General features: G+C 35.6%; 1 protein-coding gene across 1 annotated transcript in view; it reads right to left on the minus strand.

Moving 5' to 3' along the window:
• Positions 1-27976, minus strand: part of LOC122815312 (zinc-binding protein A33-like) — a 327419-nt gene that overhangs the window by 250258 nt on the left and 49185 nt on the right. The window contains exons 2-3 of the mRNA XM_044087695.1: positions 17453-17548; positions 17144-17377 (exon numbers count right to left, since the gene is read on the minus strand). Of these exons, the coding sequence (XP_043943630.1) occupies positions 17144-17377; positions 17453-17548 (330 nt within the window). The remainder of the gene's footprint in view (positions 1-17143; positions 17378-17452; positions 17549-27976) is intronic.

Here is a 27976-nt window from a genome sequence, read left to right on the forward strand (position 1 = left end):
ACTGGACAGCTATAGTAACAAGGGCCAATTTTGGACTATATTTTACTTTTTAGTTTAGCCAGAAAGTCCCATGAATCTCATACTACATGAGAAAATTTAATAACCAAAGCCTTGACTTTCTGAGCTATATATACTGCCATAGGGTGAGTAATCGAGGTCCTGGCACTGACTATAGTTCACATGGGGGAGGGGGTCTGTGAGGGACTTATGAACTTTGGGGATGCCGAAAAGAGGGGGAACCACTGGGAACTTAACTTGTAAAAAATCAAAGACCTCTCTAGATATTTATCCCTGGTCAAGCATGTTCTGAAGAAAAAAGTGAATCTTAGCATAACAAGCATGAACATAATTTAGTGAAATCTGTTCATAGAAATTTTCATCAAAAACATGAATAATCATTTTGTTCAAGTAATCCCGTTTTGTCATAATGACTATCTCACCCCTCCTTTTCTGGCTTCATAACCCACAGTTGCTTGTTGGACATTAGCTCTCAAAAGTCTAAATTCAGCATTAGTTAAATTGTCAACATATACATCATGACTCTTATGTCCTAACAAACCCCTAAAGTTGAACTTACACATCTTTTCAAAAATAATCAAAGGTGTAGCCAAAACAGGATTGAAAGTACTGTTCCTTTGCAAAACATTGCCCAAATGAACATTGTCAGAACCTTTGAACAACAATTGAAAGTTCAACTTTCTTAGATCAAGTTTCAACTCAATAAGCAAGGTTTCAATTTTAGCTTTTGCGGTCGGTACAAATGTTTGCTCCTTCCTCAGTAAACTTGGTAGGTTTCCATCAAATACATAATCAGTAAAATTATATAATTTAAAATCTCCACTTGAATTTACTAGAATATTAGGGAATATTTCAGCAGTATTTGTGGTGTAAACAATATCTGAAATGTCCAGTTTCTTGATTAATGGTGAAAGGAACTCCTCCTTGCGTAGCCTCCCCTGGACCTCTCTCAATTCCATGGTCTCTGGAAATGGGTCTGCAGATGATAATCTCTTTCTGCATTGGTGAACTGGTTCTTGTTCCAGTTCCTGAGCCTCTCAGACCTCCTGGGTTGAACCGGATTTAAAGGGATTGCAGGTTTATCTTGTATTTCATCATATGCAGCCTCCATCTGAGGATTTTCCTCATTCTCACCCGTAGACACATGGCTCCGCAGTCCTGGCTCTCCTATTTGCTGAGGATATGCTTTCCCCTCCTGGTACTCGCATCAATCACGATTCAACTTTTTACATTTCCTTTTCTGAATATCTGTAACTACAGAATCAATTCTAGTAAAAATGGCAGCATTTTCTTGCTGTTGAACCAAAAATATTGCATCATTTTTGAATTCCGCTTCTCTCATTAAACTGTCAATGTTCAACTGGTTATGTTTTCTCAGGATTTTAAGCATTTTTACCCCCTGTTTGTTGAACAATTTGATTAATTCAAGGTGCAATGGACACCCCGCCACCAATCCATTGGGATACAACAAAGACGGAGTCCCTCAGGGACTCTTTTAGAGTGAATACATTCTGTTAAGAAAACATTTTCCACCTGTACTTTTCTACACCGTAAGAGGACTTTTTCTAGATCATTCAAAGAATCACTATAAGAACCAGTCTCAGTACTTACACATTGCAGGTTGATGGTAGAACATAACCCGTGATTTAAATTAATGTTTTGATTAATGTTCTCCCCCACCTCAGATCCTGAAGAACTGGAACCAATGAAGGCTGGAGGGAGATGGTTCTTCAAACACACAGGTGTGTGTTGAAAGTCCAAATGAGGTGGGGTACTACCAGTTCCAGTGGAACGCTCCATGAGTTGTTGCACCAACAAGGTAAGTTGCCCAACACTCTTGTGAAGTTCTTCTAAATTAGGACAAATCCTGTTACCACCACTGCCTTGACTCTCCACCGAAGACATAGTGACAATCTGCGACAAACCAATAACCAAAAAGGTAAAAATAAGACTTGTACTGCAAAGAATCCACCAACAGCAAAGATAACAAATGGTCCTCTTTATTCACACCAGATTGAGCGCTTTCATATGGCTGTAACAAAAACTTCCTCAGAATCATCAAATACATCACACACCCACATTTAAATAACCCACTCAACAGATCACATCTAAAATACACACCCATTTAAAGGGATATAACTATAGGGTCTATATTAGATCAGCGAACGCTGATTGATCGAACTTACTTAAGCAAATTTTTAAAATATCAAAGCAACAGAAACCTGATTTTTTTCCTAGGGAAAGAATTTGGTTGTCCGTTTCTGTTGCTTTGGTATTTTCAGTGCTGTGGTGGAAAGTTATGGGTCGGATTCAGGTAAGTGTGCGATTGTGTGGATGTGAGTGTTAGGGTGGGTTAGGTGAGTTAGGGTTAGGGCACAGGTTAGGTATGTGTGCGATTGTGTGGACATGAGGATTAGGGTGGGTTAGGTGAGTTAGGGTTAGGGAGCAGGTGAGGTGAGTGTGCGATAGTAACGAACCTTATGGTTAGGGTTTGGGTTAAGGGAAGTGGATAGATAGCGGTGTGTGTATAGTTTAGTGCAGGGTTAGGTGTCAGATTTTAGGTGTATGTGTGTGGATTGCTGTTTGTTTGGTGTGCTTGTGTTGTGTGTATGTGTTTTGGATCAGTGATTTTTTTTCCCTAGGAAAAAAATCGCTGATCTGACAGTTCGAGATTGTAAGCTTTCGCTTACATAAGTTCGATCAATCAGCATTCGCTTTTTTAAGCATTCGCTGATCTAATATAGACCCTAACTCTAAATAACAAACAACCATTACTGTCTATAAAGTTAAAAACTCAAATTCTGTGTTAAAACCAAACACATTAAATAAAATGTGCATATAAAGTACATAAATTCACACATGACAAGACAATAACCTAAGCACACTAGCTATAGAGACAGAGTCATTTATGCCAGGAGCAACTGTGGCATTTAACTTTAAATGACAATACAATTCCATACACTCTAATAAATCATGCCATGGACCCGACCCCCCCCCCCAGTGTGTTCTGCTGAACCTTATCAATAACAAAAAATAAGAAATCATGTTATATGACAATATAATGAATTGGTACTTCTCTTATGTTTAATACATTATTTATGTGCTCGTAGATCCTTTCCTTAAATAGACATACAGTCTTACCAATGTAAAAACTGGGGCCTTTTTGTCAAATAGTTAAATACACTTCTTTTTCTTCTTTATTTTTCAGCTGTTCCCATTAGGGGTCGCCACAGTGGATCATCTGTTTCCATTTCTTCCTGTCCTCTGCATCTTGCTCTGTCACACCAACCACCTGCATGTCCTCTCTCACCACATCCATAAACCTTATCTTAGGCTTTCCTCTTTTCCCCTTACCTGGCAGCTTCATCCTTAGCATCCTTTTCCCAGTATACCCAGCATCTCTCAAGCACATGTCCAAACCAGTGCAATCTTGCCTCTCTGGCTTTGTCTCCAAACCGTCCAATCTGGGCGTACCCTCTAATATACTTATTCCTAATCCTGTCTACCCTCGTCACACCCAGTGCAAATCTTAACATCTTTAACTCTGCCACATCCAGCTCTGACTCTTGCCTTTTGTCAGTGCCACTGTCTCCAACCCATATAACATAGCTGAACCCACTACCCTCTTGTAGACCTTCCCTTTCACTCTTACTGGTACTCGTCTGTCACAAATCACTCCTGTCACTCTTCTCCAAGCACACCACCCTGCCTCTACTCTCTTCTTCACCTCTCTTCTCTTGATGCCAAGTATTTAAACTCATCCACCTTCACCAGCTCTACTCCCTGCATCCTCACCATTCCTCTACCCTCCCTCTCATTCACACACATATATTCTGTCTTAGCATATCTCCACCTCTCCAGGGTCTTCTCAACCTGCTCCCTACTCTCTTCTCAACCTGCTCCCTACTCTCACTACAAATCACAATGTCATCTACAAACATCATAGTCCACGGGGACTCCTGTCTGATCTCATCTTAAATACACTATGTCCCCCCATTTTGCAAATACAATGAAACTTTGTCCTAATATGAATATTACCCACAAACACTTCTGTACTTTCATGTGCCGCATTTAAATGTGCCCCTTCTCTTTATGCTAACAGTAACAAATGAAGTGTCATCTTTTTCTAACAAATTCTTAACACACCTGGTTCGTCGATGCACAAACTTGGGAGCCTCCCCCAAAATATTAGTTATTCCATCAAAAGCTTTAAAAATATTCCAATTGTGTCTAATAGAACACAGTGTAGAACACTACAGGTGGAAAATGTTTTCTTAACAGAATGTATTCACTCTGAAAGAGTCTCTAAGGGACTCTGTCTTTTGAAGTACCCAAATGGATTGGTGCAGGGTCTCAGTTGCACCTCGAATTAATTGAATTATTCAACAAACAAGGGGTAGAAATGCTTAAAATCCTGACAAAACATAACCAGATGAACACTGACAGCTTAATGAGAGAAACGGAATCTTTGGATACAAAAATCAAAAATGATGCACTATTTTCAGTTCAGCATCAACAATATACTGCAATTTTTACTAGAATTGATTCCGTAGTTACAGATATTCAGAAAAAGAAATGCAAAAAGTTGAATCATGATTGACATGAGTACCAGTAAGGGAAAGCATATCCTCAGCCAATAGGAGGGCCCAGAGGGCAGAGCCATGAGTCTAGGGGTGAGAATGAGGGACATCCTCAGATGGAGACTGCATATGACAAAATACAAAATGAACCTGCAATCCCTTTAGATCTGGTTCAATCCAGAAGGTCTGAGAGGCTCAGAAACTGGAACCAGAATTGGTGCTCCAATGCAGAAGGAGATTATCCTCCATAGACCTATTTCCAGAGACTCTGAAATTGGGGGAGGTCCAGGGGAGGCTACACGAGGAGTAATTCCTTTTGCCATTAATCACAGAGTCTTTGGATATTTCAGATATTGTTTACAACACAGGTACTATTGAAACATTCCCTAATATTCTAGTAAATTCAAGTGGAGATTTTAAAGTATATAATTTTACTGATTATGTATTTGATGGAAACCTACCAGGTTTACTGAGCAAGGGGCAAATGTTCATATCGACCGTACACACTAAAATTGAAACATTGCTTATTGACTTGAAACTTTACCTAAGAAAGTTGAACTTTCAATTGTTATTCAGAGGTTATGACCATGCTCATTTGGGCAATGTTTTGCAATGGAACAGTACTTTCAATCCTGTTTTGGCTACGCCTTTAATTATTTTTGACAATATGTGCGAGTTCAACTTTAGGGGTTTTTTGGGACACAAGAGTCATGATGTACATTTTGACAATTTAACTAATGCTGAATTTAGACTTTTGAGAGAGCTAATGTCCAACAAGTAAATGGGGGTTATGAAGCCAGTTAAGGGGGTGGGGGTAGTCATTATGACAAACGGGGATTACTTGAACAAAATTTTTATTCATGTTTTGGATGAAAATTTAGTGAAATCTAAGTTCATCTTTGTTATGCCAAGATTCGCTTTTTTCTTCAGGACATGCTTGACCAGGGAGAAATATCTAGAGAGGTCCTTGATTTTTTACAAGTATCCAGTGGTTCCCCCTCTTTTCGGCATCCCCAAAATTCATAGGTCCCTCACAGACCCCCCTATGGACCTATAGTCAGTACCAGGACCTCTATTACTCACCCTATGGCAGTATATATAGATCAGAAAGTCAAGTCTTTGGTTACTACATTTTCTTATGCAGTACGAGATTCATGGAACTTTTTGCCTAAACTGAGAAAAGTAAAATATAGTCCAAAACAGGCCTTTGTTACTATAGAGGTCGTGAATTTATTTACTGTGATTCAGCAGGATACAGGAATGGAGTGGTTTCTCGATTTTATTCACAAATCTGGAGTATTTAGTCAGGATGACATCAATGTGCTCGATGTTTTGTTAGAGATGGTATTGAAGAACACCTTTGTGCACCTAGACTGGCAGTTCTTCCAACAAAAGAAAGGTGTAGTGATGGGCGCTAGTTGCACCCTTGTTTTTTCAAATATAGTTTTATTACAATGGGAAAAGTGATTTGTATTTAACCAAGTGAATTTTCCAACCTGGCATTTCAATGCCAGGTTTTTGGATGATATTTTTATTGCTTGTGATGCAAGTGAATTGGATACTAACAAATTTATTGAATATTTACACTCTACCACATCTTTTTTGAAGTTCACTTCTCATTACAGTACTGACAGCATCAGTTATTTGGATGTTTTGATTTATAAGGATAACATCAATAGATCAATACAAAGTTCTACCTTTAGAAAAGAGACCTATTCTAACAGTCTACTGCACTATGGTAGTCATCTGACCCATCAAAAAAGAGGGATTATAAAAGGGCAATACGTGAGGTTAGCCTGCATGATATCAGACGGCAATCTGTTTCAGTTAGAATGCATTAAGTTAAGCGAGATGTCTGTGGTTAGAGGTTACCCCACAGAATTAATTAAAGTTATTTACAAAGAGATTTCAATGAAAAGAAATCAGGGGCATATCAATCTTATTTTAGCTGCAAATGAGCATTACATTGAGACTGATAACCCAAAAATGGATGGGTATTCTGGGGCATTTATTACTACCTATACAGCTGAATACCTTGACGTTCAGGAAATTATTAGACACAACTGGAATATTTTTAAAGCTTTTGCTGGAATAACTAATATTTTGGGGGAGGCTCCCAAGTTTGTGCATCGATGTGTCAGGTGTGTTAAGAATTTGTTAGAAAAAGATGACACTCACTTTGTTACTGTTAGCGTGAAGAGAAGGGGCCCATTTAAATGCAGCACATGTTCACAATGCCCATTTATTCTGTAAAGTACAGAAGTGTTTGTGGGTAATATTCATATTAGGCCGAAGTTACACTGTACTAGCAAAATGGGGGGCATAGTGTATTTAGCTAGTTGTCAAAAATGCCCAGTTTTTATGTTGGTAAGACTGTCCATCCTTTTAAGGAAAGGATCTACGAGCAAATAAATGATATTAAACATAAGAGAAGTACCAATTCATTATATTGCCATACTGAAATATTGAAAATTACCCTGAACATAATTTCTTATTTTTTGGTATTGATGTGGTTCAGCATTACACACTGGGTGGTCCATGGTGTGATTTATTAGAGCATATGGAATTGTACTGGCAATTAAAGTTAAATGCCACAGTTCCTCCTGGCATAAATGACTTTGTCTCTATAGCTAGTGTGCTTAGATTATTGTCCTGTGAAGTTATGTACTTTAAATGCACATTTTATTTAATGTGTTTGGTTTTAATACAGAATTTGAGTTTTCAACATTGTAGATAGTAGTTGTTTGTTATTTAGAGTTATATCCCTTTAAATGGGTGTGTATTTTAGACATGTGATCTGTTGGGAGGGTTATTTAAATGTGGGTGTGTGATGTATTTGATGATTCTGAGAAAGTGCTCAATCTGGTGTGAATAAACAGGACCATTTGTTATCTTTGCTGTTGGTGGATTTTTTTCCAGTACAGAACTGCCAGGTCTGCCAGCACACACATTCTTGATAATACCCTGGGGATTACACAGGACTTGGCAGTTGATTGAGTGATACCCCTTTCAGTTGACATAGATTTTACCCTCCTCTCCAGGAGGTGCCTCGATGTGTACAAGAGTGCAATCTATGGCACCCAGTATCTCAGGCTAGTGTGCTACATGGTAGAAGTGTTGCATATTGCTGGCCCTCACCTCAGGGGTGAGGGGAAAGGATATGTGCTCACTGGCATGTGGCATCATGGCATCCAGGAACTGCTGGAGTACCCTGCATGCTGATGCCTGCGAGACTCCCATTATGTTCCCAGTTGGTCTTTGGAAAGTACCTGTAGCTAGCATCCTAAGAGCTACATATACCTTTGTGTCCACTGGGATGGGTTCCCCTCTGTTGACTCTGGGTCTGAGTTGAGAGCGGCAGAGCTCAGTGAGATCTTGTAGTATGTTCCTGTCCACCCTGTAGAGCTTTACAGTCTCCAGCTCATGTAGCTCCTGGAAGGTTACCCTGGGCCTGAGCACTCTTCTCCTTCTTAGTCTAGGCCTGCTGTCAGCAGCACAGCACTGACCTCAGCATCTAACACATATATATGTAGCAGTCCTGCAGCAGCCCCTAGTATTCCTTCAGTTAAAATTTTCAAGATTGCACTCCACTGGTGCAGAGTTTGTGGAGAAATCAGATTGTAGGATGTATGCTACCATTATAATGCTCTGCTGTAGGTGCAGACTGTGTGATTGGCTACCTATGATGCATTCCACCTGCCTAGTACATCATTAACAGCATTTAATAGACCTAGTTTAAGTTAAACAGGGGTCATAAATCAATATATCATTGGCTTTTAGATACACTCAGCACTGCGGTGCATCACACAAATGTGCACCCTGCATATAAGCAATGCTTAGCAAATGGTGTATACCTCCCCCCAGTCTTCCTCACTCGGCACAGTGGAGTGCCACTCAAACACATGGAAACAAGTGCTGCAAAGGTAAATAAAGCTCAGCAGTCAGTGTACACATCCCCTTGAAAGGTCATGCTCAGCACGGCTGCATGCCATGCAAACATGTGGAAACCTGTGCCCCGAATGTAAACAAAGCATAGCAATCACTGTACACACCCCTCTGCTAAGCACTGCAGCTGAGCTCCAATGAGCTTACAAGTCCTCAGATACACCAACCCTCTTGATGTCAGCTATCTCTTGTGTGGAAACCAACACGGTTCTGTGCTTACACGGAAGAGATATACGGACACGGATACCCATTTGTGCTATTCAGTAACTCCACCTCATTTGCATAGGGATCCATGTACACAACCTAGAAACTACATTTTTCCAGGCCTTACCTTGTTAGCAACAGCGCCATTCCACCATTGTAGATACTCCACACAGGCTCCTATAATTCATTTCTGTCACATACTTTTATGAAAAAATAAAAAAAAAATGTTAGTATGTTTGCGCACTACAGCATGCTGTGCAAGATTACCCAGATCATTAAAAATATAAAATTATTTAACTTATTTCCCTTACATTTTTGGACACATGGTGGATAGTTTTGCTCATATCTGTATGCGTCATGCCATTTCTGTCCATCTACCTACAATTTTACAGCCCTTGTTGTTTGTCTAAAATGCTGTACACGGAATTTTTCCATGTACACTACTGACACTGACATGGAGTCTGCAGGGCTGCCTATCTGCTTGCTGGATCGCTCTACATTCCTCATCTGAATGAAATTCACCAGCTTATGAGGTGATTTGCATGCAGTGAATACTTCCATGTTTGTGTGTGTGCGTGCCACCTAGCTGTGTTTACTGAGTGAATCTCAAACCTGCTTACTTTCATGTAAGCAGCATGCCACAATGCCTACACTGTAAAAAAAGACTGCCTACACTTTAAAAAAGACTGTGTACTTTTCATTAAATTCCCCCCTGAATCCCAAAAGGCTGAAAATTCAATATATATATATATATATATATATATATATCCCCCAGTCATTTGTTTCTCACAAAAATGTTTTTCAGTCACCTACACACCAGGGAAGCACATGTATGAGCCTAACGAAAGCTGCATTGATGCTAACATTGGAGGAAATGTGTATAATTTCATTGTATATGCAGGGAAGTAAAGACACATAGACACAGCACAACACAGCAATAAGCATCTGAAGCTCTGCTTACATTCAGTTGTCAAAGCAGTGATACACAGTCTGACCAACTTGTCCCATGGCAGTGATAACCACTGAGGACACTGTCAAGTATTTGTTGTTTCTGTGACTTTCTATGAAAAACTATCTCATAGTTAGACAGTGATTTTACTCAATCCATAAACTTGTCTTCTGTCTGCAGAGTCTGTAGACAGAATTCTGTGGAACAGTAAATAATTTAATGTCAGCTGTACCTCCAGGTAGTTTAGCTATTGGAAACAGCATCAGTTGTGTAGCTTCAGCCTCCCCAAATAATGTAAGAAACGTGTTAAGGTAGGTCCAAACCAAATCAAGCTATGTGCATACTAACCATGGCAAACAGTGGTCAAATGGTATCAGTTTAAACTTTAAAAACAGAATTTGTCATCATACAGAAGAGCAATATGGGAGGAGTGGATATGAGTGACCAAATGTTCAAAAATGAAGAACATACCCACAAGACTAAGAAATGGTAAGAGAGCTCTTTGTCCCATCCTGTTGACATAGCGACACACAACTTCTTTCTAATCAACCAAATGAAGGCTACTACATGCAACCACTCTAAGCATATATAGTAAAACATGTACAGTGAAAGTTCTAGAAGAGATTCAGGAAAATGTCATCATCGGCATACCTATCCTCTCTTTATTGGTGATACAGACCTTCATCTTTTCAGCAGAAATTTGCAGCTATCACAAAATCTTAAGAATAACATTCCTAAAATCCATAGGGTTTCTTTTGCCAGAGACTTACAACAGCATACTAAGCACACATGCAAAGAGGAAAAGATACTTCTGCCAAGATTGCAATGTTGTCCTGTGCTGGAAAATGTTTGAAGACTACAACAGTTAAAAAAAAGATGGCATGGAAAGCCACACATCCAAAATTCCCTGTCTATCCATCCTCTGGGCAAGACCACTTACACACAAAATAATGTTTGCAGTCACAAGCTGACTTACACCCAGTTTCCACTCTGGATATACATAATCTCTGATCAGGAGTTAAGAGTAAAATGAATGCCCAGAATATAGGTGATCTAAGTCATTACATAAGAAATAAATACTCATATACATTTTTCAGACAATGCAATGTTTCTGTTATTACATATAGAGTGACTGCAAAAGTCAGATCCAAAAACTGACAAAGGTAATATGCTGCTGTGTGAATTAGGGCTCAGATGATGTAAACTCCCTCAGGGTAGAATGGCAGTCTTTGGGTGTGTTATGTTTCTGAGTAACTTATACTCCCCAAAAACTTTTAGTATGAACTATCTTAGCAGGACTGATACCTTTCAACCTCTTAGAGCAAGAAATATGGACAAAGTCATAAATGAAAGTGGGACAACGACCCAAAATAGGAACAATTTTTAAATATTGAGCTTACAAACTTAGAAAGTTGATAAAGTAAGAGGTTTTGCATTAGCAAGAATGTTCTGAAGGGTATGAAGTCTGAAACTCAAATGTCTGTCATTATTTTCTAACTTCAGTCCTTAATGATTTGCCACTAATTTGCCAAACAAACACAATTTTATGAAAAACGGACCAAAAATATGAGGCAAAAATCTGGACATTCTGAGAAAATATGTATAGTTGAGAGGTATGTGAGAGATGTCTTCATGTAAAAGTCCCAAATGAGGGTTTCAGACAAATTTTACTGTCAGAGTCTGTAGTATTTATGGCTTGTGATTAGAAGGTTGGAAAATAATGTCTAGAATTTATGTACACCAAGTTGTCATTGCATCAGAAATAATAATAATATATATTTCACTTCACCAGGCAACATTTATTAGTCCATAAAAGGTATACAAATGATCAAAACACACTTTTTCCACCCAACATTTCTGAAAGATAAATTGTAAAAGTGTTGAGATGAAGTCCTTAATACCACAAAAAATTTAGTCCATATGCACTCCTCATTTGGTGAGCTCCATCCTTGCATGCCTTAAATTATAGACACCAATTCCTCAGTTGCATCACAGTGAAGAAAATGGAAAACTTCTTCATATATGCACTGCTGGCTCTCATCACTCAACACACTGAAGCAAAACATGACATTATATTTTGCACTACAACACCACAAAGAATCACCCATTAATGAACTGTAACTATGCCCTCCATGTACTAACAAAGGTGATGCCATGTAAAGTCTTTAGTTTTAGTACGTTTTGTTCCTGAATATCCTACAGTAACTCCCATGAAACTTTTATTATGAAGTCTCACTGAGGAACTGATATCATCTCACACAACTTCAAATGCAGTGTTTGAGGAAATTTGGAGTCACAATTTGATACAAGTCATAGTTTCCACTGGAGATTAAATGACCACAGAGCAGGAGCAGGGTGAAAATAATATGCATAATATATGTGCATTAAGTTGCCATTATGTACCAAGTAAAAATCATAAATATTGTGGGAGTCTAAACTGCATGCACTGACAAAGAGGATTATGAGCTGGTCTATGATTGTAGCCACGGTATTATATATTTAAGACATGAATGCCAAGAAATTCACCTTGAGAGTGAAGCTTCAGAGGTGAATCTTGACATCCATGTCAAGAACACATAATTTATGTTTATGATCAGAGATCTGATCATAATTCTTTGCAGTGCATGAAGTTTAATCTGCTCCATTTACTACTAGTTACAGCGTTAAGTGTTTTGCTAGCTTTCAAAGCTGTAAAGCAGTTATCAAGTGCTGTGAAAAAGACAGTTTGTCATATGTTAGTGTAAGAAAGAAACAAAACAAGAGGACAGGGAGGATTGCAAACACAGACAACAGGCATAATGAAATGTGCTTTTAGCTCTGCCACTCTCGTTTGCTGGTCAGAATGCCTAGTGTAATACCTCAGTTAAGATCGGTTCTTGCATTACAGAAGCACTTAAAATATTGCAGCATAATCACAGAGTTCCTTTCACTCAAAAAATGTTATGTTAAGAAAATATAAACAGAACATTCAGGTATAAAACTCACTCAAAATAGCGATTTAGCTTTTAAGGAATTCACTGCATTTTAGTCCCTGTTCATGGAGAAGCACATTATTATGGTCTATTACATGGCAACTGAAATATGACCTCATGGGAACATGGCATATCTGCTGTGATTAATACTGCAAATCTGAATACAATTAAAGGGTTATGAAAAAAACAAACACTTTCAGCAAACCTGGAGTTCATTCTTTTCCCAATACTAAGCAACTACAGTTAGAATATATAATACGGGAGTTTGGGTGTCCTACACCCATTTTGGAGAAGCAGGGCAGCTTGCCATCTGCAAGAAAGGTTCATTTCAGGCTTGCTGGAAGTGGCATTCAGCAGAACTTGCTCAAGGCATCATGATTTATATTACATTAACTTGCAGAAATATTCCAGCCTCATACAGGTAACAAATGCCGCGAGTTAGATGACGTTTAATGCCACCTTCTGCATTACACCTAGTTTTCGTTTAATGTTTTATGACTTCTTATCAAGAAAAAAAGTGAAATCAATATCCAGAATATATGTACACTTAGCTATCATTGCATTAGAAGTACAATTACATATATTTTACAAAGAAAGACTCCACTTCTGTATTTGCATGTACACAAAGGTCTAAATTCAATGTTCTGATAAAGGTAGTGTACGGCTATGTAAATGAAGACTGAGATGCAGTGAAATACTTGAGACTAGAATGGCAGTCATGAATGAGTTTTGTAATTCCCACATAAATGTTACTGTGCATATTTGGCATGCCAGTATGACCTCTTACAAAGGAACCAAATGTAGTGTTTAAGAGGGATACTGATGTCACAGTCTGGGATTATGCTCTCTTTCTAGTGGAAGGTACACTGATAAGTGAACATGCTGATGTTTACATTCAGAATACATGGGCTCCATGCTGCCACTACTTCAGAATTGAAAATCACATATATTTCACCAGAGTAACAATTCTGTTATTGCATAAAGGGTGAGGCCTAAACCCAATGTATTGGCAATGGCAATACCATGCAATCTGAATCCCAGCTGAGATGCTGCGACATCTCTGTCAGTGAAGGTACATGTGCACTACGTTGTCACTGGTCTTCTGAATATATATATATATATATATATATATATATATATATATATATTTTTTTTTTTTTACAGAGTACACTGAATGGTTTGAAGTGGTTATAGTGAAGTGCTCAAATTCACTGCTGAGCTTCATTAAAACCATAGTAGGCAGAAAACTGCATTGCTAACTTGACCTTATATCCTGCTATAATTCCCTGAATGATTTATTACAACTTCTTAAAGGAGAATGTATTATCTTTTATACAGGGGTACCAATCTATTGCTTCAAATTCCTACCTGTGAACCTATATGAGTGGATGGGTAACAGAAAATACATCCCTGGGATCACTTCATTGGCTCTGCTTGACAGAGGATCAGTTAATTAATCAATGGGGCGGCGAAAGCTGAAATACTCTGGCTAGGCTTATAAATGCCCTCGGGCAGATAGGTTCATAGGTAGGTACTAGGTTAAGTATCAATCTAAACATGAACTAAATCCTATTTCCACTGAAATGAGGGATTAAAATGACTCATGCTGAAACTACTCTCCAGAATATATGTACACTACAATGTTACTACATCACAATTTGAAACATATATTTATCCAGAATACATTTATTTTTGTACTTCTTTACACAGCAGCTCTGTATGGTTTGAAATGTTCAAAGAGCTGTGGCCAAATTCTCTTCTGAATTATATTAAAATTCCTGTGGGTAGAATTGCATTTGTAAGTTAATTTTGTATCTGAGTGCACTATTATAATTTCTTGACTTTTTTTATGCATACATAATCAAACTGTAGTATCGCAATTGTCTTTTCAGTATCAAAGTTTAAATACTACATTAAAAACCCGCTTCCATTGCATGCTTTATAACTTATGATTGGTGTGCATGTGAAAGTATTGCTCTGAATACATATGTACTACATTGTCAGCACATTAAAAATAAATCCATTTCTTCTTCTGCTTAATTTTTGACACAATATGCCTCAAATGGCATGGTCTTAAATGGCCATATGCTGCGACCAAATTCGCCATTAAGCTGCACTTAAATCTTTATGTGTGATATTACACTTTTAAAATGAATTTTGTACCAGAGTGTTATACTTTTAATGGCTCCCTATTGAAATCCTGTGACTCCCTTTGCCAAGTCTAGAAATACTGAAAAAAAAGACCAAATATGCCAGACAAGAGTGAATATTGCACATTACTCTTCTCCTTTGAAATTATTTCTTGTAGGGAAGTAAGCCTCCCACATCACCAAACTTATATATGTCAACTTTGACAGCCCCCCCACACACACCCCAAAATTTATACCATACTTTGGAAAAGACAGAGTATTATGAGAAATGTCAATATTGGACTTAGTATACACATGTCCGAATTTTCAGCCACTTGGTTTCCACATTTCAGGACTCAGCAAAGCGGATCCTAGACTTCAAATGGTTACCACTATTAACCTTTGAAAGTTTTATAAAAAAAAACTATTAAAGAGAAAATGAAATATGGTCTTTTAGAGATACACTGTGAGTCCTTGAAAGAACAAGTCAAATTCACTGGAAAATGTACGCACCAAAACTGAAGGTAAAACAAAACAGAAGATATTCCCCCCTATACCCTCATATGGGGGAATTTGCCCCCACACCCTTCTTGCTTATATATTTTCACTGCACAGTGACATAATATCATGGAAAAGGGAGAACATCCACAAGAGGTGAATGATAGCTTTTACAACTGCAATCTGCTCTAGAACTGGCAAATATACAAATCATTCCAGCAGCTGTCTTGTGATAAAATTGTTTTCAATAGCATCACATCGTCAGGTTATTTTTACTGACATGTAAATGTTCCAGTCATGTATTCAGTTACCCACTGCAGCATTTCAAATACCGTCCTGTACAATAGTTTGAAATCTGGCCATCCCAACCTGCTTCTGATGTGTTTATGGGTGTTATACAACTTGCTTTTGATCAACATGCAAGTGAATGTACTGACCAGGATGTATGTGTACTAAACTATAAATCACATCAAACGTAAATATAATATACATTTCCCATCAAAAACACACACTTCATTTCATGGACTATGCTTCACACTATGATTTGAAGTCACCAAAGAGCTGTAGCCAAATTCAGCTCTGATATGTGTAGTATACAGAGTTCTGTTACTGGAATACATTTTTCTGTTCTGAGATGGACAAGGCATTTGTTAATAGTGAAACACTATTTAATGGATAAATTATAATATCTATGAACTATGAATTAGATGTAATGTTCTAAGCTGCTAAAATCACTTGGAATTCTATGAAGGTGGCATATGTTGAGTTGTATTAAAGTCTATATGGTACAATTGTACTTTTAGGTTTATTTTATAATTCAGCATCCTACAATAACCCCCCTGAAAATGATACTAAAAATTCTGAAAAGAGAACTGAAAAAATATACAAAGACACCAGGTGCAGCACTTTGAAGACCTTTCAGGATCAGATTCTGAAATTATGCATTCCACCACACTTTTACTGTGGTGTTATATGACTTGTGATCAGAATACAAGTTAATTTACTTTCCAAATTCAAGTGCACTAAGTTATTACATAAGTAAACTTTATATATATTTCTCATGAAAATATACACCTGCTACATTTTTCATTCATCATGCCTTAAATTAATCGGACTTAACTGTCTTTTGGCCAAATCCATTGCTGAGCTACAGTAAAATCCATGTCAGTATACTTGCACTGGCAAATGAATTTTATACTCGAGTGTGCTATTATAATTCTTTACAATTTTTATTAGCATCACCCAAAGGGTAAATGACATATGTTATTTTATACATACATAATGAATATAGCATTTCACTGAAATACTGCACTAAATTTTTCACTGGTGGATTATATGACTTGTGGCCAATATGCGAGTGAAAGTCAGAAGCAGCTGTACCATGGGGTGAATAGGGCAGTTGCCCTGGGTATAATGGTGCAATGTGTTAGGGTGTGCGACTGACAGTTACCAATAATGTACTGCAGTACCAGCATTCAAGTTTAAGTTAGATATGTACAATGTTAATAGACTGTTCTTTATCTTACTTACATGCTAGGAATATATGCTGTGCTCTGTCCTGTTGGCATGCATACCATTCTTAGACTGTATGATATGTATGTATGTATGTATGTATGTATGTATGTAGTGCACTGCACAAATTTTAATTTGTGTGTTGATGTTTTTCTTTCATAATGTGAAATATATTACTCTGCATATAATGAAATATTCTAGCAGCACCAGCTTTTTGCAAAGTTTTATTACAAAGACTTAATTTCTAATGGATGCTAAATCAAAGTGATAACTTTGCAAGGTCTTCGCTATCACAGGCACATTCCTGGGATCTCATACAGACAAATATAATTTTACCTTTAAAAAGGCCAGTTCATCCTGTTGTTGCAGCTGTAGCTGAACATTAGAGATTGATTTCTGAAGGGCATTAATATCCTCCTTTATTTTTCTCAGATTTTCTTCCATCCGTTTTAGAATCCCTGTTTCTTCCTCATTCAGCTGTTGAATCAGTTTTTTTTCCTTATGTTGGAGGAACTCATGAAGCTTGGTAAATTCTGAGGTAATGTGCAGTTGTAAACTTCTAGCACTAGCCTGAAAAAGTAGGGTTATATTAAATAAAAGCAACAAACAACTTTCAAACAAAATGAAAAAATAAACTTGACTTACTGTGACTTCTGATATCTTCATTTCTTGCTGGCACTTTTTTTCGTTATACCCTTTCAGCTTGGACTGTAACTGAGACAAGGGAGCTATCAGATTGTCCTAGATGGGAAAAAGTCCGGCATTTAGTGGGAACACAAATACAGCATATCTGACACAAGATTAGCCCATACCTAACTGTATTATTATCATTGTTATCATTATAATTATTATTATTCTGACACAATATTGTATTATTAATATTTTTATTATTATTGTAGCTTGCACTGATCATTACGGAACATCTACTTAAAATAGGAAAAAAAAAACATTCATAATTATAGTATTAACAACTTTGGCAATCTCCTTCAAGGCTAGTGGATAATTATCTTTGCTTGCATTTATTAACTAGATGAATTCTGCTGTACAGATGCAACTTATATAAGAAAACCAAAAAAAAAACCATTCAAAAATCATGCTTACTAGCATGAAATAAAGTTCAAAAGGATTTATTTTGTATGTCATAAATCAGCAATAGATCTCAACAGTAGATATCAACTCAGTAGTAAACCACAACAGCCATTCTTTATCAAATAAAGGCAATTATACAAGCATAAAGACAATTTAAGAGTGGTACTACAAAGATGTATAATGCACATAATAATTAATGAAAGCAAAGTAAAGCAGGTAGCCTACAATCTTGTGACTGAAAACATAAGTTTCACCTAGGAAAAGGCAAAGGCCACTCATTAGTTGCTAGCATGTTGTAGTATAATTTTACAATGCAAGTATAAGGAAAACTACAAGCCATAGCTTGGCTGTCTAGGAACTTGTATTCCACTTTTTTTACCCTGTATCAAAGGTCATCTGGTAAAATATCAAATATACATTTAAATTTCAACAAGAAGTTCACTGGTCAAATATGGAAGGATAATTCATTCCAGGCTCTGACTACATAAGCCTGAAATCATTTGATTTCAAATGTTCACAATCTGTAATAAGACAGAACAATTGGTTCAGTAATGGCATTTTTAATCTAAGTTCTTATTTGTTTATATCGCATAACTATATATGTACGCAAGCAATCCAATCTTAACAATTACAATTTAAATATTTGCAAATACTAAATAGCACACCATTGTTTTATATATAACATTACATCTATATTAAATTATCCATTCTGCTGATGGGTATCATCCACGTGGTATTTTCAGAAGGCAGTAATTCCTTTGTAGTTGTTTTGTCTGTTCCATTCCTTTACTTCAGCCAGACAAACAGCATTGCATGCCTTTCTTGTTTGGCACACTGCCAGGATGACAAACATTATCCCTCAGTAGTCATTTGATCTATAAATCCTCAAAGATAACAAGATTCATCTGTATTGTAGGGGCTCACATTGAAAAAAAAATTAAACTACATTATAAAAGCTGTAAAAGTTAAATAAGCAGGCAATAATGCCCAACAGGGTGTGTGTTATTATAGAAATAACACCTGCCAAGGGGTGTTCTGAGGCCGGACATCATCTATACCCCTGGAAGAGTGTTATTTACACAAGAACACAACCCCTGGAGGTCATTATTGTGCTTAGATAATGGGCTACTATCTGTAAAATTGTTGTGTTTTACTTACTTACTTTTTCTTACTACTTTTTTTTATGTTTTTTATATATTTTTGATGTAAAATAGTTTCTCCACCTAATGTTTCAAACTTGCTGTAATATATGTTAATGGTGTTGGAGGAAGCATTTTACATCTAAAATATAACACTTTAAAAAATATCCGGGTATTCACTTTATTTTTTGGTCCCTTACTCCTAAGACGTTTGGTTTGTTGGTAGTCATTGGAGATTGAAGTTACTAAATAATGACATATGTTTGAGTTTCAGACTTTTATTTTCTTCAGAAAATTCATTCTAACAGAAATCCTTTATGTAAGGAAATGTGTCATTTTACAAGGGCAATAATTAAAATCCATTTCTATTTTTGATCCTTTGTGGGCTTTATCCAGATTTCTTCAGCTGGTCCAAAAGTATGCAAACTTCTTTACTGTTGCTGCTGTCAGTAGTCCAGCTCACTCACTCTGTCTGACAGGCATACCTCTGATTTTAAAAAAAATGCACGCTAACACAAATCCCAATATTCAAGTAAGATATATTCCTATTTTGAGCCTTTGCACACACACACCCCCCCTTTATTTTAGGCGTAGCTAGTTATTTTGAGCTAAGAGTTGAGAGCTTACTTCTCAACTGTCCAGATTTTTGCAGACTATCCAGATTATTGGTTCATATGCTTGGTCCATACCTCTGATTTAAAAAAATGCATGCCAACACAAATCCCAATATTCAAGTAAAATATATTCCTATTTTGAGCCTTTGCACCCCCCCCCCTTTATTTTAGGCCTAGCTAGTTATTTTTGAGCTAAGAGTCGAGAGCTTACTTCTCAACTCTCCAGATTTTTGCAGAATATCCAGATTTTTGGTTCATATGCTTGGTCCATTCCTCGTAAAATTTGTAGTGTTCTGTGAAATCACTGGGGATCAAATTCATTAAGTAATGACAGATATTTGAGTTTCAGACTTCACAAAATACATGCTAATGAAAACACTGTTATTCTAGAAAATTTCTAAGTTTGTAGGAGCAATATTTAAAATCCATCCCTATATTTGGTCCTTTGTTTCTACATTATTTGTGACTCTGTCCAGATTTCTTGCGTCGAGAGGCTGAGAGATATGAGAGGTTCGCAAATCTCTTATGTGATGCTGCTGCTGCTGCTAGGGATGGCCCTATCACTCTCACTCTTCACGGTCTGTCTCTCTCTCTCTCATACACACACACACACACACACACACACACACACTTTTTCCATTTATTTTCAATCTTTCTTACTTTCATACACACATACACTTTCATATGCAGACATAGACTAGACACACCATTTTTATTTTACTATCTTTTGTTTTACAGTACTGCTTAGAGAGTGTAAAATAATGGTCGCAGTTAGTTTTTTTTTTCAGTCCAAGCTCCACTGCAGCTTAAAATGCTGCTGTGTGGTGGCAGACTCGTTTTTCAGTAGACATTACTTATACATTAATATCCTGCTGGAGATATTCGTTCTCCAATCAGGGTGCGATTTACAGGTCACCTATTCTATAAATTTCAATAACTAATTCTGTGTTAGGAATATTTTTTTTTGCTATTCTACTCTGCATCTTTTCCACTTTATCAACAATCTCTATCATATCACAAATAGTTCAGTTTTCAATTTCCATTTTCTAGTTAATAAACTCAGTTGATTAAGTCCAATAACTTATCACACTGTAGTAGCATTAATGACCTAGTAAGTACAACCAACCTACCAAATACATCTCACAATAAATGTTACAGCAACAGTTTATATGCATTTAGCCTTGTGATGAAAAAAATGATCTCATGTCTCTCATATCTCTTACATGCGGAGTCATACCTCATCAACAACTGATTTGCCTGTGAGAACATCCTTTATAACCTTACTAGCATGTAAAAAAGTGGAAAGACTTCTGAGCAAATGTTCTAAATTTCTAGGACTTTGTATCATACCCCAGCAGCTGATATGTACATCCCTAGCTTTTATAATGCAATTCTGTCTCTATGCCATTTACCCAGCTTTGTCACTTTTTGCCCATTAAATTATTTCTTAGCTTTCTCTCTCCCTCTCTCTCTGTTTCACTTAATGCCCATTCTATATTCATTCCTTACTAATTGTTTAGTTATCAGTGGGTCACTCTTGACCTCTGTTAACAATGAAATCACGGTGGGTGGTACCTTCCAAAAATAACTTATTTATACCCAAAGATCATGCTGTCTAATGTCTGTACAAAATCCAATTTCAAAGAATTATTCAAACCAAGATTCTGTCTAGCTTGATTCCATCTGTTTCATGCTTCTCCACATCTTACATGTTCCCAAGTATGTCAAGTTAGTATGTCTTTCATTCCACAACTATAACACCCTTCACCTGGAACATCTCTACTACATCCAGTATCCAAGTTATGATGTAAGATCATAATAAGCATTTTATGGTCACTGGTGCCTGGTCATAACATAAGAACACTCACTTCTCCAAACAATACAGAGATGCTTTTAAATTCCTTCATACAGGTTCCACTTATGTCAATCCTTTCTCCATTTAGCTTCACAGGTTCTTATCTGCAGCTGATACAGGAATTTAATTTGGACTACATCATGATATAAACATGTGTTGCAATAACTATTATACCAACTTCTTTTCTAAACAACATTTTTCCATGACAAGCTAGGCTTTCTACTGCCCCAGATAAAAGTGATCATCATACTGCTAAGTAATTTCAATAAGTTGCCCAAGATTTCTCTTGGTAAGGATTGGAATATGTATATCATCAAATATAATCCAAAGAAATCTAGCACTTGAAATCTCTCATCTAAATCCAAGCCTCCAGCTTTCTACATTCCATTAATAGTGTCAATGGTGCAATGGGTAGCATACTTGCCTTTGGTGTAGAAGGTTGTGTTTTCTATTCCCACACTAGGTGGATCAACAGAAAAGGAGTAGTGCTGCACTCCTGAGTGTGCTATCCTTCAGATGAGATCTTAAACTAAGAACCCATCTGCTTGCATTTGCGGTAATTCAGATAGATTTAAAACATCCCAAGGCATCTAGTGAAAAGAGTAGGGGTCCTTTATTAATATACAAAAATAAATCTTACTAATCTTTACAAATGTACAAATATACAGATATATAAATCTATACAAAAACAAACCTCCACACTTGACAGCCAACAAATAGTACAGATAGTAGGATATGTCCAAGAAATACAGCAAGTGGCACACAACAGGTATCCAAATAAATCTAAGTCAGTAGTATCCACGACCAGTAGAAAATACAATTTTATTGCAAGCAGGATAAAAAACAGGTAAGCGCTTTCACAAATCTATTGTTTGCTTCATCAGACCTTCCATTTTAACTTTTTTATCTGTTCTTTTAACAGATTATTTACTTCTATTCTTATAAAACACATATTTAATCATATCCAAGTTTATTTTATCCACTTCTTCTGTATCTTTGAAAAAAAATCTTATTTACATAGTTTTCCCCATAACTTTGTTTACTATTTTACATTTCAAACATGCATGTTCTATTATTTGGTTTTCTTGACAGTGGTAAACATACTCTATCACTTATCTTTTTATATGGCATATTTCCTTTTACTGGCAATTTATGTTTTACCAGTCTCCACAAAAAAAAAAAAAAAAAAAATTGTGACATTCTACTTTATAAACTGTCTTTCGGCTTTTCCCGGTTAGGGGTCACCACAGCAGAACTTCGGTCCACTTATAATTACACCAATTTGCTTCTTATTTTTTATAGCTTTAATTTTTTCATCTGTTAGATTTTCTCATGGTTTTACACAGTAATGTTTTAGCTTTAAATTCTTACATCATATTTTTATATCTTTTTCTATATAATCATTTTTATCCTCCAATTTTTTTCCTTGGTAAAATTTTATTTCTTCATTTATACACTATTTTTCTCTTTTTTACCATACCTCCAAATTTATTATGCTTATATTTATATAATGTTACTATTAATCTCTCATCTTTTTAATTTATCCACTTAACACTTTGTACATATTTAGTAAAACAGTATATAACACTGGATCAATTAATCCTAAACCCTCTTCCCCTTTATTAACATACAAAACTCCTCTTTTTATTGAGTTTAATCTAGAACTCCATATACATGAAAATAATTGTCCGCAATAATTAGTTTTTAAATACTGTTGGCAAGATAAATACACTTGCTAAGTATGCTATTTTCCAATCAGTACTGAATTTATCAAATCAGCTTATTTTCCTGAATGATAATTTATATGATATGCAGAAAAAAAACAGGTTTGTTTTACTTTTTCTATTGTTTATTCCACTTGAATTCTACTTACATCTTTATTCTCAAATGTTATATCTAACAGAGAAATTCAATTCATCGTAAAATATATACTCCCTATCTTCATTACATCACCTAAACCTCTACTTTTTTCTTTTTCTTTTTCTAAAGCAATCCCTAACACCTCTAGAAACTCATTTGTACAAATTATTACTTCTTTTATCAAAATGTTGGTTTTTGCAATTATAATGTCATCTGCATATGTTATGAGGACTGGAATTCTTAACCCTTCAGTATTATATACCCTACTTCCTTCATTTTTTAGTTTATTTCACATACTATCACATTCATAACTAACGCAGAGAGTGTACAACTCATCAGACATCCCTGACTTATATCAGTTTTCATATGTACTGCTTGGCTTAACCAGCCATTTACAAGTATTTTTACTTTATTACTATATGATGACATACATAATTTCCTAATTTTCTCACTTATTATTATTATATTCTTTCATTATTACCCATAACATCTATGTCCAACTGTATCAAATGCCTTATTAAGTTCTATTATGGTTTTCCCTTCTTTTCTATTCATAATATTATCCACAGTTTCTCTATCATTAATAATTCTTGATAACCCTTCAACTTCATACTATATATATATATATATATATATATATATATATATATATATAGATACATACATACATATACACACACACATACATACATACATACTATATTCCATAATAATCTCCATTTCAGTTTGAAATCTTTTTTGCATTATTTTGACAAAGCTCTTATAATCATTACTATTCAATAGTACCAGACTCCAGTTTTTTTAATTGCCTTCTATTTTCCGCCTTCCATATGAATTTAAGGATTCCACTATATATTTCTTTATACATAAAACCTTCATTTAATCATTCATTCAAAATCTTAAATATATATATATTTTTTTTTGCCAACCCATTAAATTTGTATACATGTTATACCCTACTCTATCTGGTTTTGCAGCCAAATCTATATTTACTTGTTCTAGTACTTTATCTAGCTCATATAAAGAAATCTCCTTTCCCAACTCTTTATTTTCTTTTTTGTAAACATTTTTACTTTCTTTTTATTTTATTAAAATAGACTTGTGTTTTATTTTGCTGTGTCTGCTGTCTCTCTGTTTTTTCATTTTCTATTTTGGATACAAGTACACGCGAGACAGCTTAAATCACATATTTGCCCTTTATTTTTATTTTAATGTTTTTTTTTTCATTACTTTTTTATTTAAATATTTTGGACATATTGTACTACACTATTCATAATATTTTCCTGAGTTTTTTCTGTTTCTCTGTTACATTTTTATTTCTCTCATTGCACTACCATTTTCCTTATCTGTTAAGTAACTTGACACTTCTCTTTTTAAAAAAAATATCTTTCCTTATATAATAATTCTTGTATTTTTTCTTGATTTCTTTCATATAATTCTATTTCTTTGTCAAAGTATTTTCTATCATTATGTTGTAAAGCTTCCAACATGTTCTTTTACATTTTTCTTTTTCTACTTTTCTTAATTCATATTGCCATTGTAAAAATATTTTTTATATTTTCCTTAAATATCATCCACCATTCAGATCAACTTTTATAAAATGCTCGCATAGCAATATGACCTTTCCATAACTGAATTACTAATCTCTTTCCTTCTTAATTCCATGCTTTCTCATTTACCCTTTTTATTCCTTTGTCTATTTTTATATATTCCTTGTTTTCCTTTATCTCTAGCCATATTGCAAGATAATTAGAAAATTATGTTTCAACTACCCCCTTCTCCTATAACTAAACCTTCTGATGCTATAAAACAATCTATTTCAGTTCTAGACATACCCCTTTTTGTAAGCCCATGATTTTTTGTCCCAAAGTTTTAACTTGCCACATCTTATAACTTCTACATTTTTTCTAATATCATTTCCTCTCTTTTTATGCTTGCCTCTTAAAGCCCAATTAAAATTTCCTGTTATTATAATAAATATTCTTATACATAGTCTTACATCTGATGAAATAACTGTTCCCTTACTATAAGTATATATTATAATTCTATATACTTGTTCTTTCCATTTTAAATCTACAATGGTTAATCTTCCGATTTTTTGCCAAAGTTACATCTAATATCTTTAGTGTATTTCTACAGAATACAGCTATTCCAGAGCATCTCTCATTTGCAAAATTCCACATTCTCTTTCCTCCACATAACTTTTCTGTTTGCAATTGTTCTTTATTTAAAAATCTTGTGTCTGCTAATATATTTACATCTACATTCTTACTCTTATTTCCATTTTCCAATCCATTCATAAATGTCCAATTTTGTTACATTTACAACATTTCAATTCACATTCTTTCATCATATCCCATTTCCCCAAAATATAATATTTTCCTTTGTCACAGTTAATTATTAAATGTCCTTTTCCAAAAAAAAAAAATTGGCATGTCCCCAGTATTTTACAACACCCTTATTCCCCTCCACACTTACTCTTGGTTTATGTACAATTGTTTCTCTTTCTATTTTAACACAATATTACAATCCTAGCCACCAGTCCATAAACCCCTTTTGTCACAAAGATTTGAAATGCTCAGTACTTCTTTACATACAGTTTTCAACTATCCTTTGAAAGTGTCTCTTTCTACCTTTGCTTGATATCATTCATGAATTTTCTTTTTTACATTTCCCTGTTAAATGCTTTTATCACATAAATATACCATGGGTGACAGCCTTTCTTTTTTTCAAATTCTGCAAAAAAATTTTCCATTGGAAAAAAAGTCTTAAATATAATTTCACAAAATATCTCTTTGTTAATAAGAATAAATGCACTTATCTCGTGCTTTTATACCCAAAGAAACTATTAAATTGTCCCACACTTCATATCTGTCCATTTTTGGGGCTTCTTTACTTTGAATCCTTACCACTTCTGTTTTTCATTTTCTTCTGTCTTCTTTTCTGCTACTCACCTTTTGCCTTATTTTACTTTCTCTACATATGTTTTCTTTTCCATCTCACCACCATTCTTCAGATTGTCTCTGCATCCTCCTTTTGTATATTTCTCCACAATTTGCTCCCAGGAAACATCTCCTTCATTTCCTGGCTTATTCTGCACAACCAATTCTTTAAGTAAATCATCTTGCAGCCCTCACAACAGGAGGGTTATAATTATAAATCCATCATTTGTGACTCATCTCCATCAAACAGATTTCTTTGAAACCTATCCCCACAATCTTGCACACATTCTCCGATCTCAATATCTCCTACCTCCATCACTGCTTTCACCAGTCCATCATCTCCTCTCTCCAACTGCTTCCCTGTTTCTCCAGGCCATCTCTGACCCTAGAATGTAAACAGAAAGTGCTCCTGCAAAATGGGTCCCACACACAACAATGATGAGAACATGCTGTTTCCCAATGCCCTGGCCAAATTCCCCCTAATAGTATAAATACCACATTGAGTCTCCACTGAAAAGAGGCTACTAGTCTCTAGTGCAACTAACCTTATCAACAAAGGATAAATACATCAGATTTCAGCTTCTCATCAACTCCTTGTACACTTCTCCAGACCCACTCCTTAAAACTTAATATCAGAAGTTTCCCCTAAAACCTCATAGTCTTATATCAACTTTCATGTTGATATGTAATATACAAACATTACTCTTGTTTTGGATTTATTAATCATATATCTTTAAAAAAAGTACCAAATTTATCCAACTGTGAAAAAAAGAACATTAAAATCCTGCTCAGAGTCTTGTCAAATATGTCATCTTACCATCTGCAAATAAAGATATGTCTATGTCTTGGTTTCTTACCATATACCCCTTGTATCCATACAAGTGGTATGACAGAATTGTGCATCACTGCAACTAGTGGCTCCAAGTATAAACCAAATAAAACAAGCAATAGTGAATTCCATTCACAAGTTTCATCTGATACTTCTAATGGAAGAAAAAAATCTCCATGAATCTTTACCCTACCTGTGGAATAAATTGCAATAATTAATTTTACAGAATCTTGTGTATATCCATAGGCTAACAAGACTATTATTCAGCAATACTACTTGACTCTATTCTGTGCCTGTTTTGCACATAAACTTGTTTTTTCTGCATATCTTAATGCTGCTGTGCCTCCTTCATTAATCACACTGGTTTTGCTACATTGCCAAATGTCTATTAATCTCCAAGATGCATACATTGATCATTAGGAATGAACTTCAGCATATATTTATCTAGTCAAATAACAATGACTTGTAATTATAGTTAAGTATTGTAAAATAACAATGACTTGTAATTATAGTTAAGTATTGTAAAGACAGCTTGCTTGGGTATATTCCATCTTTCACAAGGCTGCAAAAACAGCTTCCTTTTGTTGATTGGGGAATCAGTCTTCTAGTAAGAATCCAATTAAATATTCTTAAATGAAGAACCACTTTATCCTTGTTCTGCTTACAAATTTCTATTGGTAGGCCAACAGCACCTTGGATTTACCTTATGCTATGCCTGACCTTCCTTTACTTGTAAGAGTTCCTCTACAGTAATGGCAGCCATCAATGCAAATTACTGATCCCACATTACCTTGGGCACTTCTACATCCCAAAGGCACCCCTGGATAACTTTCTTATGTTT

Source organism: Protopterus annectens, chromosome 11.part0 (assembly GCF_019279795.1).
Source record: "Protopterus annectens isolate FY-2018-M chromosome 11.part0, PAN1.0, whole genome shotgun sequence".
Lineage (NCBI taxonomy): Eukaryota > Metazoa > Chordata > Ceratodontiformes > Protopteridae > Protopterus > Protopterus annectens.